Genomic DNA, 13,875 nt, shown 5'->3' with positions numbered 1-13,875 from the left:
AATGTGGAAACAACCCAAATGGCCATCGACTGATGAATGGATAAACAAAATGTGGTCTGTACCTACAACGGAATATTATTCAGCATAAAAAGGAATGAAACACTGATATATGCTACAACATTATGCTAAGTGAAAGAAGCCAGACACAGAAAGTCACATAGTATATCATTCTGCTTATATGGAATGTCCAGAATAGGCAAATTCATGGAAACAGAAAGTAGATTAGTGCTTACCAGGAGCTGGGAGGAGGGAAAACGGAGAGTGAGCCTAATGGGTACAGGGTTCTTTTTTGGGATGATGAAGATGGTCTCACAAATTTGTGAATATACCAAAAATCACTGAATTGTGTGCCGTAGCGGGTATGTGAATTATATCTTAATAGAACTGTAAATATAAACGTGATCGACAAACAGAATGACATGAAGGAGGGCATCTTGGGGGGGTGGGTGGCTGGTGGCGCTGGGCGGGGGGGGGCGGACCTTTAGATTTGGTTCCTGGGAAGGTCTTTCCAAGGAGGAGGTGCTGTTTAGCTGGGACCTGAAGGATGAGCCCCAGGGTGATGAAGGTGCCATAGGCTGAGATGGGGAAGCTTGGAGGAGAATCAGATTTGGGGGAGGAAATCAAGAAACCTCGCTGGGATATATTAAAGATAGAACCTATACAAACGCAGAAGAATAACAAGGCTGAGCGAGACTCCACGGGGCTCATGGAGAGGCTGAGCAGGAGAGGTGATGGCTGCGGGCTGACACCCAGTGCCTGCCTCTCGGAAGCCAGGACGTGTGTGGACTGCACCCTCCCTGGAGGTTACACCAAGTGCTGGCACAGCGCTCTGGCTCCCGGCCCGCCCGCCTGCTTGTGGGGCTCCTTCCAGCGTTTTCTGGGCCTTCTGCCACGTCCCAGGTCCTCCCCTTACAAAGGCAAGAAGGGCAGGGGAAGGGAGTGTCCCTTCTGAACACCAGATGTGACACATAGCCTTAAATAGGCAGGAGCTCCAGTCTGATAGCTGGGGTGGCCATAGGGAGAAAAGTGGGCTTGCCACCCCTGAAGGGTCCAAAATCTACTTAGAAAGGCACCAAGGCCCGTGATGAATACTGTGGTGCCCAGGACACCCAGAGGAAAAAGCAGGCCCAACATCGTGGCTGGAGCCAAGTCAAAGGGTCAGGAGAGAACTGAATCTCAACTAGCACATTCTTCCTCACCTAGTGGGTCCTGCGGTAGCAGTCAGCACTTTCAGTCAGCACCTTCGGGTGCTTCTAGCCCACACAACATGGCACGCTTCTGTATTTTCTTCCATAAAGGTCTCTCCCCTCTGGCTCTCTGCCCAGCCAGTTGCCCGCAGACTGGAAAACAAAGGCTCGAAGCCTTCCCCAGAGACCTGGGCTTAGGGATGGGCCTTGGGCAGGCTGGGCGGATGCTCTGTTGATTCTTTTTCCAAGTGCAGAGAATGTGACAGCCAGTTCCTGTTGGAAATAGCTTTTGTTTTCTTTGGAGCACAAAGCACTTTTCCTTTCTCGTGATTGTCTCGGCTCAGGTCATGTTTAGGATGATGATTCGCTAACCTAATTGCATGCCTTCCAGATCCATGGTTCTTAACCTTTCAGGGCATAGGCCCTATTGCAGCTCTGGTAAGAACTATGGACCCTCTTCCCAAAACGTACATACATACACATGCACATAAATACGCCCAATTTAATATTTAATATCAGTCCTAGCAGGTTCAGAACCCCTGGGTTGCGGAGGGGTGGGTCCTCCCTACCTCGCCACCCCTCACCCCCTGCCCCCAGCTTTCTTTTCCGTCTGGATCTTAAAATTCCCTCTCTTAGCCGTCCTCAGGGGCCAGCATTTCTTGCCTGGCTGCTGCCTGAATTAATCCCATGTATCCAGCCCACTGAGGAGCAGAGACTCTGGCTAGATTTGGGCTGTCTCCAGTTTCAAGTCTCTAGTCCACTGGTGCTCCAATTTTTCAGGCAGCAGAATATTCCAGTGGGATTTGTAAAATCTCTGTCTCATCCGTGCCTGGTTATTATGGAGGAGCCGGGCAGCCAGAGTCTCGGCAGATTCTAGAAGAGGTGGCACAGCTTTGGATGAGACTAGGGAGACAGGCGTTGTCTGGTTTTGTTAAATTCCAGAAGCAAGTCACTTTGCCAAAAATGCCAAAAATAAAAGACTGTCTAGACACTTACACACTAGAAGCTCTAATATGAGGAGAGACCATCCCGAAGATCATTGATTTATACTGTAAATGGCAAGACAATTTTTTTTTTTTTTTTTTTTTGGCCTCACTGCGTGGCTTGTGGGATCTTAGTTCCCTGACCAGGGATTGAACCCCGGCCCTCAGCAGTGAGAGCTTGGAGTCGTAACCACTGGACCGCCAGGGAACTCCCTGGGTTAATTTATTTAACAGGCACGAATTATGTCCCTGTCCTGTGCCGGGCACTGTTCTAGGCATCGGGGTGCACGGTGAGTCAGACAGACAAGGTACCAGAGAGTTTTAGTTAGCGGCAAGCGCAAGGATGAAAATAAAATAGGGTGAAGTGATGGACGTGATGGCGGTGGGGACATGATCAGAGAAGATATCTCTGAGAAGGTGCCTTGGAGCTGAAACCTGCGTATTGAAAATGAAGCATCCATTGGGAGGAGGAGGAGAGCTCCAGGTGGAGGGAGCAGCTGCAAAGGCCCTGAGGCTGGAACCAGTTGGGCTGCTTGAGGAAAAGGAAAACACGTGTGGCTGGTGCAGCTTCCGGGAGAGGGGAGGTCGGGGCTGGGACGGAAGAGGTAGGCAGCGGATGGACGGCGTCGGGCTTTGCAGAAAAGACAACGGAGAGTGTGGGGCAGGCGTCTGATGTGATTGGATTTGCGTTTTGAGAACTGGCCTCTGTGGAAAGAAGTGTCTTCTGGGAGAGCAAGAACGGAAGGGGGAGCAGTACGAGGCTGACGAATGATCCAGGTGAGTGGGAGATGGTGGCTCGGACCTCTTGGTGGCCGTACAGATGGCAAGACAGCCGTTTTCCAGTGAACACACTTGGCTCATATCACATAATATATGACAATGCACGGCGGTTAAGACCCCGTGGGAACCTTAACTTTACTGCGCGGAAGGACCAAAGTTAGGGTGTTCTTACCAGTGCAAGGTTTCCTGTTCGTGCCCTTTCAGGAAAAACAAGAACGAAGATATAAATCCTCCTTTACAGAAAGTTGCTTGGCTGTTTTTGTCTTTGCAGAATGTTAATCTCCTTGGCAGGCAGGAGGTGGGGAGGAGGGCTGGTATGTATTAGGTGCCTACTGCATACGTTGATCTCATCTAATCCCACAGTAACCCTACAAGGCTCTTGGGGTTTTTTGTTTTGTTTTGTTTTTGAGATGAGGAAACATGTTCAGAGAGGTTAGGTATATTGCCCAAGGTCACAGCTAACAAGTGATAGAGCTGGGATCCAAATCCAGGTCTGTGTGATTCCAAGTCTTTCCACACCATCCCAGGTGAAAACACTGAGGAGGCCCTAGTAACCTCGAGACTCCAGGGTTTTAGCTACCCCTTGGATGAAAACTGGTCTCTGTTGAGGGTCCCCTGACTTTTCTAGAACATGCAGTGTGCTGAATACAGTGATGTCCAAGACTAGCATTTAAAGACGTTCCCTAAAAATAATAAAGACATTTCCTAATGTTTAGAAGATTTAATGATGCCAGAGAATCTAAGGGGGAAAGAAGGATTTGGGTCTTGAGATAAACAGGCTCATTAACTAGCAACAAATCAATAAGGGTGAAATCAGTTAGGGCTAACTGGAAGGTAGGATTTATGCCATCTGGCTTGACTTTTGAAATGAGAGACTGATGGCGGCTACCAGTGTATCATGGAGGCGCAATTCAGGGACAAAAACCCTCATGTTGAATCTGTGCTGTAATCCTCCCCCCGCTGCTCTGCGGCCAGTGCTTGGTAGGAGGGCTCTGGAGGGCTCCAGTGTTTCCAGCAAGACCCCTGGTCTGGGGTCCTTGCAGCCTCAGGACTCTTAGTGTCACGAGGACTCCTTCAGGTCTTGGGCCTTCCAGAACAACCCAGAAGGGAATGGGCCTTGCAGGGTCCACCTGGTCTGACTGCCCAGGAGTGTCTCAGAGAAAGGCTGGGGCAACATTCCCAGCAACTGGACACAGGAAAAGCCAGCCCATCACACCCAGAGTTACACCCAGGGTTACACAGAGAAACATGACACTGTGTTCCTGTCTTTGGCGCTTCAGGCTCTCCGGTGGGTGTGCACACCTGTGACTCGACTGCAAGCCCCATGCAGGGAGGACTGTGTCCTCTTTTTGTCCTCTTCTTCATCTTCTTATCTTTTTTGCTGTTCTCGAATGTCTGAACGGAGGTTGACAGATACTGTCTTCATCCTCCAGGATTTGACATTTCAGCTGGAATTATAAACCCATAAAGAGAAAACTGAGGCATTATGGGCAGTAAGTTTTGAAATCAGATCTGGCTTCCAGCAGAGATCGTGAAGCCTTGGTTTCCTCATCTGCAGCATGGGGTGATGAGGCACATCATAGAAAGTGGCTGTAAGGCTTGAGTGAGACGATGCATGTAAGTGCTGAGCAGAGAGCCCAGCCACATAGCAACCCTCAGAGCAAGTGCATAACATTTCTGCCACGACCCCCTTACGCCTTCAGTGGTGCATGTTTCAATAGGAACTTTCAGTCCTTTTGACTGTGACTCACATCACAACCCTATAATGTGTGTGTGTATATCTTTAAATATAACTACAATGTAAATTTTATGAACTAGTACCCCTTACTATGTGTGATGAATTCTGATAGTTTCTACTCTATTCAGTGTTGTTGAAAAAAAATGCTGAAGGGGCACAGGGGAACTTTTGGGGTGATGGACATGTTCTACATTTTGATTAGAGTGGTGGTGGCGGCATGGGGGTTCTTGTCAAAAATCATTGAACTCTACATTAAGATGGGAGTTTACATTTTAGTGCATGTAAATTATATCTCAATAGATTTGCAACCCTCTAAATTACTTTTTTATTGAGACAATTCACATTCCATAAAATTCAACCTTTTAAAGTGTACAACTCAGTGATTATTAATATATTCACAGAGCAACCATCATCACTAGCCAGAACATTTCCTCACTCCAAAAAGTAACCCTGTACCCATTGACAGGCACTTCCCATCCCCCCAACCCTAGCCCCTGGCAACCATGAGTCTACTTTCTGTCCCTATGGATTTGCTGGTTCCAGTCCTGTGAGGCCAGGATCAGAGTCTTTGAAGCTGGGCCAGTTACTGGGCCTCTGGGGGAAGGGGCACACTCACCACCCCCCGCCCCAGAACTGGGATTTCTCTCTTAGGTCCGGGTATTGGGCGACTTCCAGGAGCATCAGTGACTCCTGTAGGTGACTCATACCCTTCATCTCCACTTTTCTCCACACTTACTCCAGGCCCACCCACTCCTCTGGAAATGCCCCTTACTCACTCACTCCCCTCCTGTGGGAGATCTGGACAAGGGTGCACCCAAGGAGGAGTGTGGAACGGACTCTCCAAGGTCAATGTGGGAAACCCATCACAGAACTGCAAAAAAAGATGCAAGTAAGGTTCAGGAATGTGTCCAGCACAGTAGGGGCTGGAAGTGGATTTGGAACTGGGGGTGGACAAGAGGAGGAAGCAAGGGGGCTTCCCTGGTGGTCCAGTGGTAAAGAATCCGCCTTCCAATGCAGGGGACGTGGGTTCTATCCCTGGTCAGGGAACTAAGAGCCCACACGCTGCAGGGCAACTAAGCCCGCACGCCACAACTACTGAGCATGCACACCTCAACTAGAGAAGCTGCGTGCCGCAAACTACAGAGCCCACGTACCACAACTAGAGAGAGAAAACCTGCAGGCCACAACTAGAGAGAAGCCCGTGCACCACAACGAAGAGCCCGCGCTGCAACGAAAGATCCCGTGTGCTGCAACTAAGACCGGATGCAGCCAAACAAATAAAGAAGAAAAAAAAAATAGGAGGAGGAAGCAAGGGGACTGTTACTGGCTGCCTGGAGAAGAAGAGGGGGACCTGGAGGTGACTTGTGCCCCATGTCCCTGCCCCGAGGCTCCACCTGGAAATGCTCTTACTCCCTTCACCCCCCGCTGCCTGGGAACGGTGCAGACAAGGAGACACCTGAGGAAGGGAGAGGGTGAGAAGTAAGGGAACTGAAGCTGCAACGTCCGTGAGGATGGGACTGACCTGGACGGACTGATGCCAGCTCTGCCGTCATCTGGAAACGGGTCTGACACACGGGCTTTCAAAGGAGACGTGGAGGTGTTATCAAGGGCCACCTGGAGACATAAGAGAAAAAAGTCCTGGAGCTTTAAAAGCCCACTTTTTCCAGCTGTCATCAACAGGAAGGGAGGTAGGACTCTGGTGATGTCTAAGGAATGAAAGCACACTGACAGAATAACATTTTAGAGACGTGTGAAGCACGCTGCAGAGCGTAAGTGCCCGTGATCCTGTTCATATAAAAAAGATATTATGTGTGATTGTTCATAACGGACCCAAGTCTGAAAGGATTCTCACAAACCTGCCGTTAATAACCTTCGGGGAAAGGAATTTCACTGTCTACTATTAATTTTTTTTTAACAATCATATGCTATTTGTGTAATTTAATGAGATATATTTTAAATTTATTTTTAATCTATTTTTAAATAGGTGATACATTCACATGGAAAATCTCCTTCCCATTCTTGTCCTCATCTGCAAAGACACCCACTCCGTGTGCCTTAGGTAAGTAATGTTCCTAATTTTTTTTTTTTTTTGTATCCTTCCAGAATTTATGCATATGTAAGTAAATTTGAATAGAGATTCTTAGTGCAACTTTTTTGGAGCTCTAATTTGGAAATTAGAATTCAAACCCAATGACCAGACATAAGGGCTCTGAAGTTTTCCCGTAATCAGACATATCTACAGGGGGCCAGTGGGCACGAGGTACACCTTTCCAAAGAGGAGAAGGCTTTAAAACATGATATATGTAAAACAATAATTGATAAATGCTCATTATAAAGGGACCAAGAGGGAGTCCCCTGGTGGTCCAGTGGTTAGGGCTTGGCACTTTCACTGCTGGGGCCTGGGTTCAATCCCTGGTCAGGGAACTAAGATCCCACAAACGATGCAGCACAGCCAAAAAAATAAATAAATAAAATAAAGGGGTCAAGAAATGCAATAAAAAGGAAAATCACCCCAAATGGCTCTACCCCAAAATAACAATAATTAACATCAATAAAACATCACATCTGGACCAGTGATGTCCAGTAGAACCTTCTGCAATAATGGAAATGTTTTCTGTATTATTACAGTAACCACTAGCTACATATGCTATGGAGTGCTTGAAATGTGGCTAGTGCAACTGAGGACCTGAATTGTTTATTTTAATTAATTTTAACTTAAATATACACAGCCTTGTATGTCTAGTGCCCGCTGTAATGGGCAGCGCAGTTCTGGACCCTTTTTAGTGCATATGTCTGAGTGGATGGATGTAAAGAGAGGCTGGGGAGGCAGGCTATTTTGGCATCACCTGCCAGAAGCCTCATAAGTGTGATTACTAATAACCTGGGAGTTCTGCTTGTGGGAATTATCTTAAAGTAACGGTTCTCAAAATCTAGCTCCGAGAGTGTTTATTAACATGAAAAACTGGAACGTTGTAGAAAAATATTTACTGACGTGAGACTATGTTCACCACTGTCTATTAAGTGAAAGGCAGGTTACAAAGCAGGAGGATTTCATTAAAATATAAATTGTCTAGAAAGACACACTTCAAACTGCTCAGCACATGGTAGGCACTCAATGAATATGTGTTAATGAATGAGTGAAGGTTAATAAGAGTTAGCATTGAGTGGTGAAATGGTGAGTGATTTTATATTTTCTTCGGTTCTGTTATTTATATTTTCTGACTATCTATGGTAAATTCATATACCTTTGTAATAAGAAAAAATATGTATTGAAAAAAGAAGTATAGTTGCCAGGTTGTAATATTTCAGAGCTGGAAGGAACTTTGGAGACAAATGCGCACATGGCTAATTAATGGCAGGAGCCCAGATTTCCCCGCTACACACAAACATCTCCCAGCGCCAAGGAGAAAAGATTGCTGGATGGTCTCCTGTTCTGGACTATCCCTGGCAGGACAAAGTCTCTCAGTGTGGCAGTTCAGCAGTGGATTTAGGGAGGACAAAACAAAGGGTATCAACGCTCTTCAGCAAGATATAAAACATCATGAAGAATCTCACTAACAAACTCTGGGCGTCATGATTTTGCTCCAAGTGCACCATTTTGACCCCAGCAGAGACACCCTGCAGGACTCCAGTCCAGTCAGCATGTCGGAGAAAAGTCTCCGTCCCTTGCAGGAGGAAGTCTCCTTGTTGTCTCTACATTTTGGCTCTTCTTCAAAGGCTGTTCTTTTTCAAAATTCTTGACTGAATCACTCAGTCCCTACCTCAGATGTCCTTTCTTTTTATCCAGCCTTTGCTGTTGGCATTCACCCTCAACTTTGGAACTTTACTATATGAAATGCACTTTACTATGTGAAGTGGTTGATTATTGCCACGTCGCAGCTCTTAGTTCCATGACTCAGTTCATTTTACCACACTTTTTCTGAGTACTGACTAGATCGTCAGCATTGATGGATACAGAAACATACAAAAAGGTGTTTATCCAAGAGAAATGAGAACATACACCCCAAAATGACTTGGACAAAAATATTCACAGCAGCTTTATTCACAGCAGCTCAAACTGGTAACAGTCCAAATGCCCATCAACAGGAAAACAGATAAACAAGTGCAGCAAATGCATTCAATGCAGTGCCACTCGGCAATAGAAAGGGATACAATACCGACACACACAACAACGTGGGTGAACCAGAGACACTATACACAGTGAAGGAAGCCAGAAAACAAAAAGAAATAAAGAGTGCAAACTATATGAATCCATTTACATGAAGTTTCAGAGCAAGCAAAATTAACCTAAGGTGAAAAAATCAGGACAGTGGTTATCTCTGGATGGGGGCGGTGTGGATGGTCCTAGAAAATAGGACAGAAAATAGTTGGGGTGGGACACCCCTGGTGGCGCAGTGGTTAAGAATCCGCCTGCCAATGCAGGGAACACGGGTTCGAGCCCTGGTCTGGGAAGATCCCACATGCATCAGAGGAACTAAACCCGTGCGCCACAACTGCTGAAGCCCGCGTGCCTAGAGCCCGTGTTCCACGACAAGAAGCCACCACAATGAGAAGCCCGCACACCGCAACGAAGAGTAGCCCCCGCTCGCTGCAACTAGAGAAAGCCTTCTCGCAGCAATGAAGACCCAACGCAGCCATAAATAAATAAATAAACGTAAAAAAAAATAGTGGGAATGGACATGCTTCCTATCATGAAAGGGGTGTGTGTTATGCAGCTGTGCCCACTTGTTAAAACTGTGTAGCCTCAGATTTGCATATTGTAATATGTGTGACTTCTCCCCGGAAAAAAAGGCGGGGGGTGGAGGCTGTAAGAGAAAAGCAGTGAAGAGAGTAGGAGTGGAAAGTGGGTAGAGGAACAGATGAAGCAAGAGTGGCAGAATGTTGGTAATTGTAGTATAAGCCAATATCCCTGATGAACATAGATGCAAAAACCCGCAACAAAATATTAGCAAGCCGAGTTCAACAATACATTAAAAGGATTGTACACCATGATCAAGTGGCATTTATTCCAGGGATGCAAAATGAAGGATAAAAGCCATATGATCATCTCAACAGATGCAGAAGAAACATTTGACAAAATTCAACATCCGTTTATGAAGAAAACTCTCAACGAAGTGGTTATAGAGGGAAAGTACCTCAACATGATAAAGCCATGTATGACAAGCCCACCACTAACATCATACTCAGTGGTGAAAAGCTGAAAGTTTTTCCTCTAAGATCAGGAGCAAGACAAGGATGCCCACTCTTGCAACTGTTATTCAACATAGTATTGGAAGTCCTAGCGAGAACAATTAGGAAACTCTCTGTATTATCTTCATAATTTTTCTGTCTGTCTAAAACCATTCTACAAAATAAGGCGTATTAAAATGTTAATAATCTAGGCCCTGCTCTCAAAGAAGGTAGTGGCTGGAGGCATGAATTCCTAGTTGGTCTCCTGGGTTCAAACCTTGACTCCACCATGACCTTGAAAGGACCCTCTTGGTGGCCAGTTTCTTCTTCCTTAAAGTGGGGGGTGATACTTGGACCTACCTCATGGGGGCGCTGTGAGGAGCAAACGAGACACTTGATACAAAGTGCTCAGTACCACCCCTGCCTCAAGTTAGAAATCAATGCAGATAAAATAGAGTGATTGAGAATGTGCATTTCCGGGCCAGGCAGTCTGGCTTCAAATCCTGTTTCCTCCAGGGCTTGTTCATAAAATCGTGGGCTGGTCCCTCGGACTGAGCCTCAGTTTCCTTAGCTATAAAATGGGATGAATAGCACCCCCTGCAAGGGGGATTGGAGGATTGAATGGGCTCATGCGTGCAAAGCCCCCCAGCACAGTGCATGCACAGGGTAAGCCCTCGATCAGTGGGAGCCGTAGGAGGAAAGTAGATATGCAGTTAGAATCCAGAGCAAATAAAACTGCCTGAGCGTCCAAGAAGGCTTCCCCCAGGAGGCTGTAGAAAGGGGCCCCACTCTGGCTTGTGTGCTGAGGCAGCTGATTGGCCAGCTTCACGGTTCTCCAAGGTCCTGTGTGACCTCCTCCTCCACCCTGTGAGGTCCTCCCAGGTCCCCAGCGTTGGAACAAAGCCTCCGTCTGCTGTTCCACTACTGTTCTCTGTCTGAACTCTGATTAAGTCCTTATCTCAGCCGGCTTTGCCCTGCTTGGCTGCCTGTCACATTCAATTCCATTCCAGGGCTTTCATTCTGCCCTGGCTCGAGTGTCTCTGAGTGTGAGGCTCTTGGACACAGGGCCTGGTCTCCATCGTCCTTGGTTCCCATAAGCCTGAGCACCGTGTCTGGAACGCAGCAGCTTCTTAGTTCATGGCAGTGGAACAGAATAAAATTATTCTGAAGCCAGCTTCCGGGCCTTGATATAGTTGGATTTCAAGGCACTGAGATACACTAGCACACTTCCCCCATCAAAAAATACCTGCTCTCTCTGGACTCCCTCTGGCCCCAGATTCTACGATTAGAACTTCATTGCTTTGGCTTAAGCCAAATTAGGACCTTGTACCTGATAAAAATGGAACACTCTGTATTAGAGTCCTAGCAGGGAACAGACGGTACACTCGAAAGGGTGTAACTGAAAAATAAAATAAGGCAATTAATGGCAGGACAACTTACAGTGAAGCGGGCAGGATGGAAAGAACCAGCAGGGATGGCGAGGCGCCCTGGGACTTGCGACAGCAGACAGCTGTTAGCATCTAGGGTGGCAGAACCAAAGGGAGCCCGTGAGAGCTGAGCTGTGGAAGAGCCGCCTTGAGGGGGCCAAGGCTGTAGAGATGCAGCCACTGCCCAGTGGTGTGAGGCTGCACCAAAGATGAAATATCTCCATGTTCTTCTCTTCTTGCCCTCAGATCTCCTGGCAGTGGCTCCATTGGCCAACCCAACCAGAAGCCACAGGGTGAGGGGGCCTGGGTAACGCGGTCCCCAGCGGTCAGCCTCCCCAGAACTAAGAAAGATAGAAAATGGATCTGGGATGGGAATGAGGGAGCAAACCGAGAATAAACCTTCAATGGTGACATATTCTAGTTTTATCAGTCATGTACAATTCAATATAAATAAGGGCATCAGATCCTTGAGGAAGCTGAGGGAAAGGAGACTAAGGCCCAGGATGCTGAAGTGTTAGAAAGGAAAGAGCATCACTGACTGGGGAAATGATCCCCCCACCCAAAAAAAAACAAACTTTGCCTGTTTCCAGTGGTGGCCCTGGAATGTCCGTATGAGAAGGCTCTAAGGATGGTCATTTGAATGGATGGGAAACAGCCATAGCTATTGCATAGCAAGCTCTGGGGCTTTACTTAGATTTGAGTAGCTGGGGGTGGTGCTTGTGAGGATTATGGGGGGCATTAAGTCTCTTCCCCATCTCAGCCATCCCTTCAGCTCCTGTACAAACCTTTGTCCTCCCAGGACTTCTTGAAACCTCTTGGAGATGCTAAAGTGCGCTGTGACCCTGAGTTCTGGGAGGTGTGACTTGTAATCTGGGGGATGTGACTTGTAATCTGGGAGATGTGACTTGTAATCTGGGGGATGTCCTTGACCACGGGGGCACCCCACCACACCTCCCATGGGACCAGTGGAGCACACTTTGTGGGAACTGCAGGGATTTGGTAGATTATCTTAAAGTCAGGGTTTGGGAAGGAGGAGGAAAAATGGGATCAGTGTCTAAGGCTGTGTGAAGGGCATTAGGAGAAGCACAGGGGCAGAGAAAGGGAGTCCTCGGGTGGAATGAGGCGCTCTTGGGGCTGGAAAGGGCCAGGGATCATCGAGGACCTTGCTAGTCAAAGTGAGGTCCGGGGACCTTGTGCCTTTTTCGTTCAGAAGGTCATTCAACAAACACTGAGTGACTAGTCCAAGCCTAGCACTGGGGATACAGAAATTAACAGCAGGCAGAGAAACAAATAGGAAACTTCACCTCAGTGTGGGAAATGCTAAAATAAGGATGCTGAGTGTGGGGACTTCCCTGGAGGTCCAGTGGTTAAGACTCCACTCTTCCACTGCAGGGGGCACGGGTTCAGTCCCTGGTCGGGGAACTAAAGATCCTGCATGCTGTGTGGCACGGCCAAAAAAAAAAAAAGGTTGCTGAGCGTGGGCGGATATGGGTGGACTAAAGAAGGTCCCCCAACCTGGGGGGGTGGGGTGATTGGGGTATACTTCCTGGACTTGTGCCCGTACAACTCGCCCAAATTTCCTTTCCCGATCCCACGATCCCACGATCCCAAGATCCCACGATCCCACGATCCCATGCTGCTCCTGACGTCAGCACCACTCAGTCTGCCTAAAATCCTCCCTCTCTGATTATTTCACTGTTTGTGTGCCCAGATTTCATTTCATTAACTAAATTGGGCTCCTCTTGTCCCCTCCCACTGTAACACCTAGTAGGCCCTGAATCCTCAGTACGAGAGAGTGAGTGAATAATGAGTTGGCAGATGGATGATCTGGTACAGTTGATAAGCGTACTAGGGAATGGTGAGACCCGCTCCTTCTTCCTGTCATCTATCAACCTGCTTTGCGGACAGGCCCCTTATCCATCTCTTCCTATCTATATGTGATGTTTGAAATATGATTATTTCCTCATTTATGGGTTCTTTAGAAGCAGCATGTAGAACAAGCCAGGAGGCCTCACATAAGGAAGTGCTTAAAAGCACAGACGCAAGCCAGACATCAAGGTTCAAATCTTGGCTTCGTTATTTACTAGGTCAGTGCCTTGGGACATGTCACTTTACCTCTCTGTGCCTCAGTGTCCACAACTGCCAAATAGGGATAATAAGACTACCATGCTCATAGGGTTACTGGGAGGTTATACAAGTTGTTATCTGTAAAGCGACTAGAACAGTGCCTGGCACTTGGTAAGTACTATGAAAAGGTATGCTGTTCTTGACAACTTGTGTGCTGGACCTGTGATTCACTTGCCTGGTCTCAGGTAGTCAGGAAGGCTGAGAACATCCTCTAGAATGGTGAACAGAGGAAGGCTGATCTTGCCCCACACACATCATAGAATTCAAGCTGGAGGTAAACGGTCTTTGTCCCCAGCAGGTGGCCACTGGGCTGTGGGCTTGCCTGGGGCCATCACAGTCTAGTAACCACTTTCATAAGAACTAGAAAGACCTTCTTCTCCTGTCCCCATCGTGGGTTCTGTGATTGAGTCTTGTCAGGAAGCTCCCTGACCTCCTCCACTTTGAAGCCCTTGGGACTGATGGCC

General features: G+C 47.5%; 1 protein-coding gene across 3 annotated transcripts in view; it reads left to right on the top strand.

Annotated features, from left to right (window-relative positions):
- The window catches only part of NFAT5 (nuclear factor of activated T cells 5), a gene marked incomplete at its 5' end in the record, with an annotated part of 207,370 nt that overhangs the window by 15,739 nt on the left and 177,756 nt on the right, over positions 1 to 13,875 (top strand). For 2 of the 3 annotated variants that reach the window (XM_082369762.1, XM_082369758.1), the window contains one exon: positions 6,673 to 6,747. In XM_082369762.1, coding sequence (XP_082225888.1) covers positions 6,673 to 6,747 — 75 coding nt within the window. Of the gene's footprint in view, positions 1 to 2,762; positions 2,948 to 6,672; positions 6,748 to 13,875 lie in introns of those variants that run through there. The other variant, XM_082369767.1, reaches the window with a different exon arrangement.

Source organism: Balaenoptera borealis (assembly GCF_965194805.1).
Source record: "Balaenoptera borealis genome assembly, chromosome: 19".
NCBI lineage: Eukaryota > Metazoa > Chordata > Mammalia > Artiodactyla > Balaenopteridae > Balaenoptera > Balaenoptera borealis.
Note: the sequence above shows the minus strand (reverse complement) of the source record. Positions and strands in the feature narration are given on the sequence as shown.